The following is a 17195-nucleotide window of genomic DNA, read 5'->3' as shown; positions in this document are numbered from 1 at the left end:
GCAGATACCAAAACTGAATAGTGAGGATGACAATATGTGTTTCCCTCTGAACCATATGCGTTAGTTGCAGATTTCCTTCTAAAATCTAGCACATTCCTCTACATAAGCACAGTTCAGTGATCAAATTCAGGAAATTTGACGTTGATGTGATACTGTTATCTGATACAACGTTTTCAATTTTGCTCTTATCCCCATTGTGTCCTCTCTTGCAGTGATTTTCCCATCCAGGATCATGCATTGCAATGAGTTGTCATGTCCCTTTGGTTGCCTTTACTACATTGCTTCTGTTTTATGTTTTGGTTTTTCGTCCCCAAGGCATGTGGGATCTTAGCTCCCCAGCCAGGTATTGAACCTGCACCCCCTGCAGTAGAAAGTGAAGTCTCAACCCCTGGACTGTCAAGAAAGTCCCTCTTTAGTCATCTTTAATTTGGAACAGCCTTTCTTTGTCCTCTTTAATAACATTTTTGAAGAGTTTAAGCCAGTGGTTTTGTAGAATGCAACCTCCATCTAGATTCTCTGGTATTTCCTCATTTTTATGATCTGGTTGTGCATTTTGGCAGGAATTTTATCTCCATTTTGCAGATGACAAGAAATTGTTGTCTAAAGAGGGTAAGTAATTATTGGGCAGAATTCAAACCTGGAAGTAAGTCTGGCTTGGAGCCTAGACACTCCCAGAAATCTTACATCGGCTGATTTTGGCATTGCTGAAGAAATTGGAAGATCCAGCAGTGGCATTACTGGCCTACCTTCTTGCAGAGCCACAATGAACAGGAGCTGAGTTGCAGCTCCTTCTTCCCAGGAAATGAATTTGCCACAGCCCCCACCACAACACCAGCCCAGCTTCCTATGTTACTTGTCTGGCCCAGAGGGCCTTTGAGTTTGAGAGCTCTGTTCTGTCCCATAACCCTGACATAGAAAGTGGTTTTACAAAAACAAAGTGCTCTGACTGAATGAAGTGAGAGTTCATGGAGGAAAGCGTGGCCTTCCTTGGGCTTCCGAGGTGACTCAGTAGGTAAAGAATCTGCAAGAGGAGGGCATGACAGACCACTCCAGTATTTCCCGGAGAATCCTATGGACAGAGGAGCCTGGCCAGCTACAATCCATGGGGTCACGAAGAGTCGGACACAACTGCAGCAACTTAGCACACATGCACGTGTGGGCTTCCTTAAGCTCTTGTCCTTCTGTATAAACTTGGACGTGGCCAACAGCAGCTTGGTGGGCTGAGTTGGGAAGGGGGCCCTTCTTTTTCCTATTGCAGCCTCTAGCCTCCATCCTGTATCACATGTACCAAGACCCACCCCCTCTTCTGTCCCCAGATGGCCCTCTGACTGGGACTGAGTAGGGTGGAGCAGGTACCCCTGTATGAAAAATCACTGGCTCCCCAGAGAAGACCTGGGCATCTTCTTCCATCCTTCTCTGAGATTTCCACCTCTCTGCTTCTGCAGAGACCTGTGGTCTGGGTGGAGTTTTTCCTGAGTGTTTGGTTTTCTTTTCTTAACTTGGCTGAACTCAGGAATCATCAGATTGGCTTGTAAAAGGAGGATTTCCAATCTATTGGAATCTGCCCTATGTGGATTCCAATTTAAGTTGGTCTGGGTACGTCTCTGGAATCTTTTTGCCTTGAAAATGCCAAGTCCTAACCACTGGACCTGCAGGGAATTCCCTGGAATCTCTCTGTAACCAGCACTCCAGGTACTCAAATGCAGGCAACTTGTGAGGAAAACATGGGCAGTTAAAAGAATAGTCTTTAATTTCAGTTGGATGTTTGGAATAGATAATATGTTCATAGGTTCCAAATACAGTGAAAAATTGCTGTTGCTCCTGTTTCCAGGTTCCCAATTCTCCACAAAGATAATCACAGTTGCCAGTATATTTTGATCCCATCTAGAGATTTTATACATAAACAAGAACACACCCTACTTCTTTAAAAAAAAAAGTCTATACACATTGCTACTGTTCTCCCTGCCACCTGTTCTCAACTGTCTGAGCAGACAGGCCTAAGTTTAAGCACAGGCACTTTCTAATTTGGTGACTTGTGAGCCTCCCTGAACCTCAGTTTCTTCTAAAATGACATGAATAATAGCAGGACATCTCATAGGTCATTGAGGGATCATGAGAGAGCACTCATGTAAAGCTGTCAGCACTGGGCCTGGCAGTGAGTGGCTCTGTATCTGGTTAATGGTGTGTCCAGAGGCAACCAGACTCAGCTTCCTGGCCTCAGAGGTACCGACTGAGAACCCTGCTGTGGATCAGGCCACCTGCTTAGGGTTCTGATGGCAGAAAGAATCTCAATATCAGTGAACGCTTTTCTGAGCCCTTTACTATGTGGTGGGCATTTGCCAAGGGCTTTATGAACACATATTTCAGGGTTCTTTCATGGTTTTATACCAGTGAGGTTGGGTTGAATTCTGTGGAGTGTTTACATTATAACATGTTCAGCAGGTTCCCAACCTCTACCCACTGGGTACCAGTAGGACTCTTCCCTGCCAGTTGTGAAAACCGAAAGTGTCTCTAGACTTGGCCAGATGTCCTGGGGAAGGAAGGGGAGCAGAATCACCCTCACATTAGAACCACACCTTATTCCATTCTTCCAGTACCGCAGTAAACTCTGGGTGGTAAGTACTATTATTGTCCCAGACTACGAGAGGAAACCTGGAGAACAGAGAGGGTGGGTGATGTACACAAGAACACACAGCTAAGAAATCTGTGCTGGGATTCACATTCTGCAGCTGTCTGACTGCAGAACTCCTGTTCATAAACATTACGTAAGAGTTGCTCTTATCTTGCAGGAATGTCCAAAATTTTGCAAAGCCTTTCGTGGATATCTGCTTACAATTCACCTCAATAACCTCATGTTATCTGTTTTTATATCTGCCAGCAGATCCTCACAACACCCCCCCACCCCCATGAGATCTCTGAGGTTCCCATTTTACAGACCGGGCAACTGAGGTCACTTGCTTAAGTTCACAAAGCCAGTAAGTCAGAGGTTCTGTGCCCCAGCTGCACACTAGAGTCAAGCTGAGGAACTTCTGGAAGGCTCAGGCCTCATCCTAAACAAATGAGGCTCTCTGGGTGTGGAATCTGGGCATTCTTAGCTTTTACATCTCCCACAGGATTCCAAGGTTGGGAGCTCCTATGTTAGGGTGAGAAGCCAGGTCACGTTTCAATGCCGGATCTAAGTGATGAGTGGAGCCTGATGCAGGCTCGGTCTCATTTCTGGAATGAGACAGAGATCAGTTATCTCATCAGAGATCAGAGACGTGGAAGCACCACCCCACTTTGCCCCAAGGGAAATCCATGTGGCCCATAGGGACATTTCACTTCTCCACCTGAAATCCCTCCCAAGGGACCCTGCACACACACCACCCCCCTCCCACCGCCACCCACCATAGGCGCCCGGCTCTTGCCACCAGGGTCCTTCTTTATTCTGGTGCACTCAGAGATGAGGTCCAAGAAAAAAGGCAGTAACAAGAGGGTCCCCAAGGCCAGCAGGGGAGAGAAGCACTGGCCTCCTCCTGGGAAGGAATGAGCCAGTGCTGGGAGGAGTAAGGTGTCTTCTGAGGGTGACAAGGGTGTGTCCCCACTTGCTCCTCCAACAGGAGCCGCACCGGTCCGAGCAGTTGGGTGACTCCAGTTTGAATTCCTCCTGAAGTGCTGGTGTTCTCTCTGCAAGGGTGAGGAGTGGTGGGAGCTGGCGTTTCAAAGATGCTGTACCAGTGCTCTCTGCTCGACCCCACTTATACCCACCAGGAGGGCCTGCGTGGAACAAGGCCCCACAGGACAGATGGGCAAGTAGAGGGCCAGGGCAAACATCGGTACTCAAGGGCACTCTGGGGTGAGCAGACCACCTGAGTCCAATCCCATAAGCCCAGAGTGGGAGGGTCTGGGCAGGATGTCTATAGGGAAAAGAGGGTGTGTGTTTGCTTGTTTGTTTGGCCACACCAGATAGCATGAGGGATCTTAGCTCCCCAACCCAGGATTGAACCTGTGCCCCCTGCATTGGGAGCACAGATTCTTATTTATGCACAGAACCGCCACAGAGGTCCCAGCGAAAAGAGATTCCAAGGAGAAGCAAAAACGACTAGCAGGACTTTGGAGGCAAATCCTGTATGGTCCTGCCCCTGATCCCTCCTGGTCAGAGGAGAGCCCAGGAGCTGCCCAGACCACATCAGAGGGTAGCTGACATGCCTGCCTCTCACCTGGCTTCAATCTCCTTCTTCTATCTTCTTGAACATGGCTAAGGCTTCCTCCAACACACCGTCGGGATTTAGAATTTTGACCTGGATGGAAGTAGCAGGGGTTGGTCTGAGGAGTGTGGAGAAGACCCAGGCTGTCAGCCTTTGGGACACTGCCTGCCCTGTGGGGGTGCTGCCAGCCTTGGGGGTGCTGGCTGCTTTGTGGGGGTACTGCCAGTCTCCCTGGGGATGCCCTGACTGAAAACAAAACCTTGTCTGTTTCCTGACTGGGCTGGGCTCAGTTAGGTTGGGTGTGGCTGGCAGGGGGCTGCTGTTTCCTATCTGTAGGTTGGGTGTGGTCCCAGGATCCTTGAGAGAGCTGCCCACCTCAGGAATGGGGAACTGGGTGGGCTGGGGGGCCTCATTGCGGCCGAAGTCAATCATTGTGCCACACTTGGCCACGTCGTCCACCCAGAAGCCTTCAAATAGCTGACCATGGTCCAGGTGGAAGAAACGCCCCGACCCATTCTTCACACCTCTCTGCCAGTTGCCTTCATAGCGGTTCCCATTCTCTGAAGGAAAAGACAGGGGGTCATGGGTGCTGGCCCACCACATTTCCCCCGCCCCGGGCTGGACATCACGCCCACCAGAAAGCCGTAGAGCCCCGGGGTGTCCGTGGTTTCAGACCTGGTTCACATATCACCTCACCTCAACTACCTACTTGAACGTAGATAAGCGACATTGTTTCCTGCCTATAAAAAATATAGATAATGATACGAACAGGCAGTGCTTTCCCAGCACTTCCTCTATGCCGGATTCCATGCTGCTTGACCTCACTTCTCACAAAAACAGTTCTGTGAAGGATAAAGGATTCTATTTTATACATGAAACTTGAAAAGCTCCAGAAATTTGATTGATTTGCTCAAGGTCACAGAACTAGGAAGGGTTTCAAACCAAATCCTGTTCATCCCAGGAGCCCCTGCTCTTAACTGGGAATCAATTCCACTTCCCATTGGATGGTGGTGATGCTGTAAAAATAATAATGATAAATCTAACATGTCTCAGCTCAGACACTTATGAGCTGTGTGACCCTGAGCAAGTCATGCAGCCGTTTTGTCTCATTTCCTCATTTGTAAAATGAGGACCAGACTAGCACCTCCCTCATTAAATTATTGTAAAGATTAAATGAATCTGTACACAAAAATGACTTAGATAAGTACTGGATAAACTCCACATCAGAGATCAACAAACCTCTTCTGCAAAGTAGCAGATAGTATTTTCGGCACTGCAGGTCTCTGCCACAGATGGTCACCTCTGTCATTGGACAATACATAAGTGCACGAGCACATCTGTGTGCCAACAAAACTTTATTTACAAAAACATGTTTGGGGCTGGATTTGGCCCATAGTTTGCTGAGCTCTGCTATACAAGTATGTGCTAATACTGAGCGCCTACTATTTATTCTATGTCATGCTAAGCATTTTACAAATATAAACCTCACTTAATCTTCACAATAACTTTAGGTAAACTTTATTTTTCCCTTACTTTACAGTTGAGAAAACCGAAGCATAGAGAGTTGAAAGATGTTAATTGCCCAAGGTCCCACAACTAGTAAGAGCTGGTTCCAGACTCCAAGCCTTAGAAAGCCTGCACTTAGAATTCCTTCACTGTGTGGGCCACAGCAGGTGCTCACTAAATGCAGGCTATTAGTAGGAGGTACGCACTAAAACCAGGAATGGAAGCAGGGTGCAGGGAGGATTGAGAATGACAGAGTGGCTGCCTTAACCCTCCCCGGTTTTCAGGAGCCTAGGTTCTGGTTTGTGTGCTCACCAAGGGTATCTATTACACGGCAGGCACTGAGGAAACAGTGGGGAAGAAAACAGACACAGCCCCAGTCCTTCTGCAGAGCACAGTCTGGAGGGACAATGATGCTAAATTTATGGATTCTAGGTGAGTGATCACACCATCGTGGTTATCTGGGTCATTAAGCCCTTTTCTGTATAGTTCTTCTGTGTATTCTTACCACCTCTTCTTAATCTCTTCTGCTTCTGTTAGGTGCATACCGTTTCTGTCCTTTATTGAGCCCATCTTTGCATGAAATGTTCCCTTGGTATTTCTAATTTTCTTGAAGAGATCTCTAGTCTTTCCCATTCTGTTGTTTTCCTCTATTTCTTTGCACTGTTCACTTAGGAAGGCTTTCTTATCTCTCCTTGCTATCCTTTGAAACTCTGCATTCAGATGGGTATATCGTTCCTTTTTTCATTTGCCTTTCACTTCTCTTCTTTTCTCAGCTATTGGTAAGGCCTCCTCAGACAACCATTTTGCCTTTTTGCATTTCTTTTTCTTGGGGATGGTTTTGATCCCTGCCTCCTGTACAATGTTACCAACCACCGTCCATAGTTGTTCAGGCACTCTGTCTTTCGAATCTAATTCCTTGAAACTATTTGTCACTTTCACTGTATAATCGTAAGGGATTTGATTTAGGTCATACCTGAATGGCCTAGTGGTTTTCCCTACTTTCTTCAATTTAAGTCTGAATTTTGCATTAAGGAGTTCATGATCTGAGCCACAGTCAGCTCCCAGTACAGAACTGTAGTGTGGATATAATGAGCTGTAAAGAGCAATATTGCATAGGAACCTGGAATGTCAGGTCCACGAATCAGGGCAAATTGGAAGTGGTCAAACAGGAGATGGCAAGAGTGAACATCAACATTCTAGGAATCAGCGAACTAAAATGGACTGGAATGGGTGAATTTAACTCGGATGACCATTATAGCTACTACTGCGGGCAGGAATCCCTTAGAAGAAATGGAGTAGCCATCATGGTCAACAAAAGAGTCCGAAATGCAGTACTTGGATGCAATCTCAAAAACGACAGAATGATCTCTGTTCGTTTCCAAGGCAAACCATTCAATATCACAGTAATCCAAGTCTATGCCCCAACCAGTAACGCTGAAGAAGCTGAAGTTGAATAGTTCTATGAAGACCTACAAGACCTTTTAGAACTAACACCCAAAAAAGATGTCTTTTTCTTTATAGGGGACTGGAATGCAAAAGTAGGAAGTCAAGAAACAGCTGGAGTAACAGGCAAATTTGGCCTTGGAATACGGAATGAAGCAGGGCAAAGACTAATACAGTTTTGCCAAGAAAATGCACTGGTCATAGCAAACACCCTCTTCCAACAACACAAGAGAAGACTTTACACTCGGACATCACCAGATGGTCAACACCGAAATCAGATTGATTATATTCTTTGCAGCCAAAGATGGAGAGGCTCATACAGTCAACAAAAACAAGACCAGGAGCTGACTGTGGCTCAGATCATGAACTCTTTATTGCCAAATTCAGATTTAAATTGAAGAAAGTAGGGGAAACCACTAGACCATTCAGGTATGACCTAAATCAAATCCCTTATGATTATACAATGGAAGTGAGAAATAGATTTAAGGGACTAGATCTGATAGAGTGCCTGATGAACTATGGATGGAGGTTTGTGACATTGTACAGGAGACAGGGATTAAGACCATCCCCATGGAAAAGAAATGCAAAAAAGCAAAATGGCTGTCTGAGGAGGCCTTACAAATAGCTGTGAAAAGAAGAGAAGCGAAAAGCAAAGGAGAAAGGAAAGATATAAGCATCTGAATGCAGAGTTCCAAAGAATAGCAAGGAGAGAGAAGAAAGCCTTTCTCAGCAATCAATGCAAAGAAATAGAGGGAAACAACAGAATGGGAAGGCCTAGAGATCTCTTCAAGAAAATTAGAGATACCAAGGGAATATTTCACGCAAAGATGGGCTCGATAAAGGACAGAAATTGTATGGACTTAACAGAAGCAGAAGATATTAAGAAGAGGTGGCAAGAATACACAGAAGAACTGTACAAAAAAGATCTTCACGACCCAGATAATCATAATGGTGTGATCACTCACCTAGAGCCAGATATCCTGGAATGTGAAGTCAAGTGGGCCTTAGAAAGCATCACTATGAACAAAGCTAGTGGAGGTGATGGAATTCCAGTTGAGCTGTTTCAAATCCTGAAAGATGATGCTGTGAAAGTGCTGCACTCAATCTGCCAGCAAATTTGGAAAACTCAGCAGTGGCCACAGGACTGGAAAATGTCAGTTTTCATTCCAATCCCAAAGAAAGGCAATGCCAAAGAATGCTCAAACTACCGCACAATTGCACTCATCTCACACGCTAGTAAAGTAATACTAAAAATTCTCCAAGCCAGGCTTCAGCAATACGTGAACCGTGAACTTCCAGATGTTCAAGCTGGTTTTAGAAAAGGCAGAGGAACCAGAGATCAAATTGCCAACATCCTCTGGATCCTGGAAAAAGCAAGAGAGTTCCAGAAAAACATTTATTTCTGCTTTATTGACTATGCCAAAGCCTTTGACTGTGTGGATCACAACAAACTGTGGAAAATTCTGAAAGAGATGGGAATACCAGACCACCTGACCTGCCTCTTGAGAAACCTATATGCAGGTCAGGAAGCAACAGTTAGAACTGGACATAGAACAACAGACTGGTTCCAAATAGGAAAAGGAGTACGTCAAGGCTGTATATTGTCACCCTGCTTATTTAACTTCTATGCAGAGTACATCATGAGAAACGCTGGACTGGAAGAAACACAAGCTGGAATCAAGATTGCTGGGAGAAATATCAATAACCTCAGATATGCAGATGACACCACCCTTAGGGCAGAAAGTGAAGAGGAGCTAAAAAGCTTCTTGATGAAAGTAAAAGAGGAGAGTGAAAACATTGGCTTAAAGCTCAACATTCAGAAAACAAAGATCATGGCATCTGGTCCCATCACTTCATGGGAAATAGATGGGGAAACAGTGGAAACAGTGTCAGACTTTATTTTGGGGGGCTCCAAAATCACTGCAGATGGTGACTGCAGCCATGAAATTAAAAGACGCTTACTCCTTGGAAAAAAAATTATGACCAACCTAGATAGCATATTCAAAAGCAGAGACATTACTTTGCCAACAAAGGTCCGTCTAGTCAAGGCTATAGTTTTTCCAGTGGTCATGTATGGATGTGAGAGTTGGACTGTGAAGAAAGCTAAGCACCGAAGAATTGATGCTTTTGAACTGTGGTGTTGGAGAAGACTCTTGAGAGTCCCTTGGACTGCAAGGAGATCCAACCAGTCCGTTCTGAAGGAGATCAACCCTGGGATTTCTTTGGAGGGAATGATGCTGAAGCTGAAACTCCAGTACTTTGGCCACCTCATGCGAAGAGTTGACTCATTGGAAAAGACTCTGATGCTAGGAGGGATTGGGGGCAGGAGGAGAAGGGGACGACAGAGGATGAGATGGCTGGATGGCATCACTGCCTCCATGGACGTGAGTCTGAGTGAACTCAGGGAGACGGTGATGGACAGGGAGGCCTGGCGTGCTGCGCGATTCACGGGGTCGCAAAGAGTCGGACATGACTGAGCGACTGAACTAACTATAATGAGCTCAGGGCTGCCTAAGTGTGGGCTATGATTACTATGGACCAAAAGACAAAGTCTTTATTGTTTATGTTTATTGCTAGGCACCCTTTTTAGAGTATAAACTCCCCGAGGGCAGGGACCGGGTCTTGTCTCCTGTCATTCACCCCCCATTCCGAGCAGGGCTATGCGGGGGCGTGGCCCGATGGGCGTGGCCAGGGCTCGGCCTTGCGGGCCCCGGAGAACTGTGCCTTGACGGGGTGGCCGAGTGGGCGTGGCCAGCAGGCCTTTGGGACGGGGCTGGACACTCACTCAGGCGCAACATGCCCTCCCCTTCTGGCTTGTCGTTATGCCACTGGCCCTCGTAGATGTCTCCGTTGCTGTAGTACATGCGGCCCCACCCGCTGCGCTGGTTGCCACACCAGTCACCCTCATAATACTCCTTGGGTCCGAAAAACTGGATCCCATAGCCCTGAAAGCACGAAGGTGTTCTTGTTCACTCCCAGCATCCTCCCTGGTACCCAAAACACCTGGGCTTCTTCCCTCCTTCCTCCCCAAGCCCTACATCCAAGCGGACGGTCCTGTTTTGTAAAATCACCCAGGCCTTCCATTTCCCGCTACCCTTGTGCTACCGCCTTCCTTCAGCCCACCATCATTTCGCCCCTTCTCACTGATCTTCCTCCTCCACTCTCCCGTTCTCCCCCTCATCCCATGCATCTGCCATATGACTGCTGGGAGGATCTTTTACATGGCCTGTCTGATCACGTTTGTTCTGTCTTCCCAACTCTGATTTGACCCTATTAAAAGTTGCAGATGCCTGGCAATGAGATCAAAGCTATGGAGTTTCTCCCCAGAAAAATGAACATGAGCACTTATCATGTGACCGCAGAGAATCACCATGGGGTCCCCACAGATCACACCTGAAGGGGCTAGCTTATGCAGCCCAAGTCTACTCAAAAATCCTGATCCCCCACATAACCTTCAAGGCCCCCTCCTACCCCTCCTCTCTCTGCCACCTCTGTGGGTAGACACACCTTGCTGTTTAATATTTCCTTCCTTTAACAACTTCTGCGGCCTTCGATACTTCCCCTTCTCCTTTTTTACTCCCTAACACCTTGCATCTTATGGTGTCACCTTCTACAGGAAGCCTGCCCTGAATTCTCAGTGAACTTCCATTGGACTTTCTGTGAAAATCTCAATCCTAGCACCGTATTATACAATATAAATTATTCTTTTGGGGATCTTTGTCCCCCACTGGCTAAGAAACATTTTGAGAGCAGAGATCATGAAATCCTGGGGGCTACAACTTGCCAGCAGTGTGACCCCAGGTGAGGCACTTCACCTGCTGCACCTTTCTGAGCACGCTTCCTCTTCAGTGAGAGGAAAATAATGATGATGATGATGATGTTGATGTGTTCTACAATATATCATATTCCAGGGTCATAATAGCAGTTGTTCAATAGCAGTACTGTATGACTGTCTATCTCCACGCCCTGTGGTGAGGAGTCAGGTGTTTATGGGTTGGGGGCATGCCTCTGGCTGCCTTCTAGCCCTCAGGACCTTCTTCTCTTGGCAAAGGGTGTAGCGTCTGCTTTCTTTCTTGCTCTCACTTTTCCACCCCACCCCCCCACCTCTTATCCAGTCCCAACAGAAGGGGTATTCTCAGAAAGGGATGCCAGGGGAAAAGAAAGCCAGGAAATGAGTTGGGGAGGTGGGGGAGGAGACTTTGCCCCTCACAGGCTGGCTGGCTTCTTGTAGCCACAGGGTTTCATGAGCTCCTCCCTGGGCCCTCTCCTGTTTCCTGTTTCTGGGTTTTGTTCTGAGAAGTCTTGATGATTCCCCCACCCCTTCCTTCTCCCACCCACGCAGAGCCCTGTTCTCTTCCCCCAGATCCCCCTCCCTTTTTCCCCAGGCCTCTCTGACTGCTCCCCCTACACACACACACACACACACAAAGGCTTCTCTCAGCCTGGCCCACACCCCAGAGCATGATGGGAACCACTCACACATTTCTTATCGCCTTTCCACCAGCCTGAGTAGACTCTCTTGTACTTTCCGGTCTCTTGGTCAGGAAGGCTGAGGGTGCCATAGCCATCTCGCTTCCCAGACTTCCAGTCCCCCTCATAGATGGCTCCGTCCTTCTTCCAGACCTGTGTTCCTTTCCCTGGTGACACAAAGGTGGGCCAGCACTGCAAACATGGCCTTCATGGGGCCGGTGTGGGGAGACAGCTGCTCTGTCTGCCTGGGCCTCGGGCACCTGGACTGGACAGTTCTCAAGAACTGAGAGGCGTATCTACCTCGTAGGTAGACCACCCTCTCCCTAGCACCCAGAGAAACTCCAAGAGAGGTCTATTTCTCCAGTGCTTTGCCCTGACACCAAACCCATAGAGCAAATACCAAGCAGAAATTTTCCCCTTTGGTGTTTCAGCTTCATCTTTTAATAATACTGAGTGTATACACCAGATGGTCAGGATTTCTGGAAAATGTTCTGCACATTTCTTCAGTTCTCCTGATTATACATGGAGACCCACCTCCTACTATTATACTCCAACCCCTTCTGTGTCCTCCACTCCCATTTTCCATTCTGCCCTCCAATTCCTGGTGGCCCTGTTGTTCCTGGAACCCACCAGATATGCTTCCACTTCAAGGCTTTTGTACCTGCTTCTCCTCTGGCCTGGAAAACTCTTCCCCAAATATTCACTCACTCCCTACCTCCTGCAAGTCTTTACTCAAAAATCATTTTCTCATTGACCATCTCACTTAAAATTATTTAATATAAGCTTCTGGACTTCCCTGCTGGTCCAATGGCTAAGACTCTTTGCTCCCAATGCTGGGGACCCAGGTTCCATCCCTGATCAGGGACCTAGATCCCGCATATGCTGTAACAATGATTGAAGATCCTGCATGCTGCAACTAAGACCTAGCTCAGCCAAATAAATAAATATTGAAAAAATATAAGCTTCTTTTAACCCCTTACCCTGTTCTATTTCTTTCCACATCGCTTGTCAACTCCTAACATAATAGATAATTCACTTATTTATCATGTATTGTCTACTTTCTGTGTCTTCCAGGAGAATGCACACTTCACAAGGGCACAGACTGGTCTGTTCTGTTCACTGCTCTATTTCCAGCACATAAGAACAGTGCCTGGCATGCTGGAGGTGACCAATATTTGTTAAACAAAGGAACGAATACAATATGTGGGAAGTACCTATGTGTGCCAACTTGTGTCTCAGTCCTTGGTAGCTCAGGAAAAAACCCAGCTTTTTGATCTAGTGCAAGTAATTTAACTCTCTGGGCCTCAGGTTCCTCATCTGTAAAATGGGGACAAGAAGATCTCATGGGGTTGTTCTGGACACTAAATTGATTAATATATGTATAATACTTAGGACAATGCCTAAAAATAGAAAAGATGCTATCATTGATGTTTGCCCTTGAGGCAGGGTCCAGTCACACTGTAGGAGATGAATAGTTGTTTATACCAGCCTGCAAGGTCATATCACAGGTAGGGCAGCCAAGTTCAGACAATGGAAAATGACTTACCCAAAGTCACATAGCCTCTCAGTAATAGAGCCAGGCTCAGAACTTCAGGGTCTTGACTGTTAGTCCAGGGCTTTGTCCACACCACAGGCTGCCCACAAAGATTGAAACACACAGGCAGTCATCCTTAACCACACAAAGAGCTCCAGGCAGCTGCGTAAAACTTGGCCTTTAAGTCAGTGCTTAGGGTGGGTGTTGTGTTATGTGCAGGGTGGGTTCAACTTTTGGGGGCTTCTTGGACAAGGAAAATCTGAATAATGTCCTGTGCTGTGCTCAGCCCTCAGAGGACATTCAAGAAGTTCCCCTTCTGCACAGATCCTTGACTACATATTCGATAGATGGCATCTCTTAACAGATATGTATTATTCTCATTTTACAGATGGGGAGACTGAGGCTCAGAGTGCTGTAGTAGATCTCTCAAGGTCACAGTTGATGGAGCTGAGATTGACCCAGGTTTATGGACTCAAGCACTTAACGGCAGGAAGGCAGGAGAGAAGAGTGGCCAAGAGCCAAGAATCTGGAATTGCAAGACTAGACAGAGAAGCCATAACACCTTTTTTGAATAAAAACTTTGTTTTTCTTTCTTCAGGGCTCAGTTTGTGTCACGAGGAGTCCATACTCCACCCTGGGAGCCCCAGCCATTGCGGGGTGGAGATGTGGTGGGAGATGTCCTATTTCGCCCCCTGCTGGTTTGAAGGACTGAGCTTGAAGACCAGAATCCCAGTTGCAAGGTGGTTTCTGGAGGCCACCTTTTCCTCCTGCTAGCCAGCTCCATCCTTAGTGCAAGTCTCAGAGGGTAGAGAATGAGCTGCTGTCCTGGGAGTCCCAGCTGAGTCTGTGGCTGGTGTCTAAAGACAGCTTCGTTCCCTGCTGGCCCCTCTGCTCACCTGAAGCCAGGGTTGAGCTGGATTTCAGAGCCCCAGCATGAGGATGCCCCTGGCTGGTCCTAGTCAGCATACACCCCTCAGCGATATATCTTATGTCCCCAGTGAGCTCTGCAAGCTGCTTCCTTGGCCCCAGTGGTCCACCGTGGCCCAGACCCCACACTCATCCCTGAGCCCCCAAGGGCCCCCCACTTACCGTGTTTCATGTTGTCCTTCCACTCACCCACGTAATGGTCGCCATTGACAGCAAACACCTGGTGCCTCAGTCCGTTCTTCTGGGCCTTCTGGTCCCACTCCTTCCACAGGGGCTCCGACTTTTGCGGGCACTTGAAAATAGGCATGTTGGCTGCTTCTGTGGAGCCAGAGGGTGCTAGCAAAGGGTTAGGGACATCAGGGGTTCAGTTTGCTCCAAGGAATGCTGGGACCCTGGGACTTCCTGGAAAGACACTTGTCTGAGGTCAGGTGGGGTGAGTCATGTGTGTTCTGAGTGCCCAGGGCAGATGAGCAGCCCTTGGGGGGAGATTCTTTTGTGCTGGACTGATGTTCGGATATCTCCTCCCTTGCCTCCCTAGGGGCCCCCTGGGGCGGGGAACCTGATGGCACAATTGCTTGGGATGGAACCCAGGGAAACCAGTAGATCAGAGGGGTTTGTGATGACATCAGGAAGAAGCTGCCCTGGGGAGAGGGTGAAAGTCACATTAATAACCAGTATGACCAATCAGGGGCTTCCCTGGTGGCTCAGATGGTAAAGAACGTGCCTGCAATGTGGGAGACCTAAGTTCCATCCCTGGGTTGGGAATGGCAACACACCCCAGTGTTCTTGCCTGGTGAATTCCATGGACAGAGGAGTCTGATGAGCTACAGTCCATGGGGTTGCAAAGGACATAACTGAACAACTAACACTCATTCACTCACTCATGACCAATCAGAGTGGATGCTGGAGTGGTGAGCACTGGGACCACTACAAGGGAGCTGGGACCTAGCCAGGCCCCCCTTGTCTGGGCGGGCAGACAGCCTGTGGCACAGCCCCCAGGGACATCCCATTACCACCACTGGTTCAGTATCCAGCACTTTAGGCCCCAGGTCCTGCCTCTGGTGGAAAAGCCCAGGGGCTGGCTTTGCAGGGGTTTGTGAGCTGTCAGGAGAGCCCATCAACTAAAGATACTGTCTCTAGGATGACCACCTGTCCCGGTTTCCCTGGGATTGAGGGCTTTCCTAGGACACTGAACTTTCAGAGCTAGAACTGGGACAGCCCCAGACACACCAGGACGATTGGTCATCCTGCTACCTCTGACTTCTGCCCTCTGCTTGGGTACACTTCCTGTCTGCCTGGTTAGGTTTTTTCCATCAGACCAGGGCTCTCCTACCCTCCCTGCCCAGTGCAGAAAACTATTTAACCATCAGCAGGCAGAGTTATTGACCAATGAGTATGACCTCAAGGCTGAGCAGGTTTCTGGGGATCATGATGTTCCAGGCATCCACCCATTCAGGGCCAGCATCACAGATGTCCAACCTGAATAGCTGCACAGGACCTGGTCCTTAGAAAGGTATGTGCTTGGTCTTGGCTCTGCTGTCACTTGTTTAAAATTCCAAAAGTTCCTGAGCCAGGACCTCATTTTCATTCTGCACTGGGCCCTGTCCATCAAGGAGTTCCCTGTAGGGACACAGCAGGGACCTTCAGGAGTCTGACTAAGCTGGCCAACTGTACTGGCTAGTAAGTATTTTGACAATCACGCCTAGGAATTGGGAAAGGCACTCAAAGCAAGGAAAACAGCCAGGGCATGAACTGGGCAGAGGGAAACAGTCTCAGGTCCTAAATTTAATGTTTTTCTTTTTTTTCCTTTCATTTGCGTGTACCATGAGTACTGTGATTAATCTTTTTTTAAATATATATTTGGCCATGTGGGATCTTAATTCCCTGACCAGGTATCAAACCCACTCTCTTTGCGTTAGAAGCTTGGAGTCTTAACCACTGGACCATCAGGGTGGTCCATGATTAGTCTTTATATTGAAATTAATTCACTTTAAAATTCAATACATTTATCCAAGAAAGAGATTTTATGATCATATCTTAAGCCTTAGCTGGACACTGGGGCTTACAGTTGAGATTGGCAAATGTTAAGAAAGGTGTTAATGGCACATTAGCCTCAAGCTGACACTTTCTCCTTGGCTTACTCAGAATTGTAAGAGAATCCAAAATTTAATAACTTTCTTATATCATTGGATGATTACCCTTCATCAGTGTAACATGTCCTCTGTCCTAACTTTCAAGAACTTAGATTCTACCCTAGAGGAGGCTGTGGTCTTAATACATAGAGTTTCTGATACGAAAAGAAAGCTTTGGGGAATTCCCTGGTGGTCTAATGGTTAGGACTAGGTGCTTTCACTGCCGGGGCGTGGTTGGGCTCCCTGGTCAGATTCCGCAAGCCGTGCAGCGTGGCCAGGATAAAAATTAAAAAAGGAAAAAAGTTTCACAGCGCGGTATGCGGACTCTGCTTGGGTTGTTTTGATACTGAATAACAATAATTACCACCAGGGAAGGTGGAAGGGAGGGGCTCAGACGGCTGAAGGTTAGGCGCTCGCCCCCTCCCCGTCACACCCGCGACCGCTCACCTGCGCTCTCCGGGAGGCGGAGTCTGGATCTGGAGTCCCAGGCAAACAGCTATGGGGGTCGCCGCCCGCAGCCTCCAGTTTCTACCGCTGCCGGTGGCTCTTGCTCCGGCGTCCAGAGCCCGGCCGGGGTCGCTATGGCAACGCGGGGCCTCTGCGAAGCCAACAGGCAGGGCCCGCCCCTTCCTGCTGAGACTGTGAACTCGCGGGACCGCGGATGGGGAAGGCTGCAAATCCCCCCGCGACGAGGAAGGACGTCTTTGGGCCCGTGGAGGTCGAGTGCCGATTCGTGCACCGGCCTGGTGCCAAAGGCAGGTGGGCGAGCCTGGGAGACCAAATATGCTGGAGCTTGGGCACGGTGTGCCTGGGAGGTTCGCCTTTCCCCGGGTTCCCCTTGGCAAATACCACGCCCGAACCTGGCAGAAAAGGATCACAAGCTTTTTTACCTAATTGAAAAAACAAAGGGACAGATTTGAAGGACAGATCAACATTACACCTGCTCTTTGTTTTATGGTGGTCTACTAGACTCCTCTGAGAAGCTGAAGGAAGCTA

At 48.0% G+C, this 17195-nt stretch overlaps 1 protein-coding gene across 1 annotated transcript; it reads right to left on the bottom strand.

Annotated features, from left to right (window-relative positions):
• Positions 1–4205: 4205 nt before the first annotated feature.
• On the bottom strand, positions 4206–16734 carry MORN3 (MORN repeat containing 3). Its single transcript, XM_052655133.1, has 6 exons — positions 16647–16734; positions 14230–14403; positions 11616–11773; positions 9922–10081; positions 4563–4747; positions 4206–4280 (listed from the first exon to the last, which is right to left on the bottom strand). The coding sequence occupies exons 2-6, from the start codon at positions 14372–14374 to the stop codon at positions 4206–4208; spliced, it is 723 nt and encodes a 240-aa protein (XP_052511093.1). The 5' UTR covers positions 14375–14403; positions 16647–16734.
• Positions 16735–17195: the final 461 nt, after the last annotated feature.

This window comes from Budorcas taxicolor, chromosome 17 (genome assembly GCF_023091745.1).
Source record: "Budorcas taxicolor isolate Tak-1 chromosome 17, Takin1.1, whole genome shotgun sequence".
NCBI classification, from domain to species: Eukaryota; Metazoa; Chordata; class Mammalia; order Artiodactyla; family Bovidae; genus Budorcas; species Budorcas taxicolor.
The sequence above is the reverse complement of the archived record's forward strand: the minus strand, read 5'-3'. Positions and strand labels throughout refer to the sequence as shown.

Excerpts from the sequence above, each read along its gene's own strand:
- MORN3 (XM_052655133.1), bottom strand. The coding sequence starts at position 14,374 with ATGCCTATTTTCAAGTGCCCGCAAAAGTCGGAGCCCCTGTGGAAGGAG. Across the intron at positions 4,748-9,921 it reads GGAGGGCATGTTGCGCCTGA|AGAATGGGAACCGCTATGAA; the intron begins GTGAGTGTCCAG and ends CTTTTCCTTCAG. Across the intron at positions 4,281-4,562 it reads CCCAGTTCCCCATTCCTGAG|GTCAAAATTCTAAATCCCGA; the intron begins GTGGGCAGCTCT and ends ACTTCCATCCAG.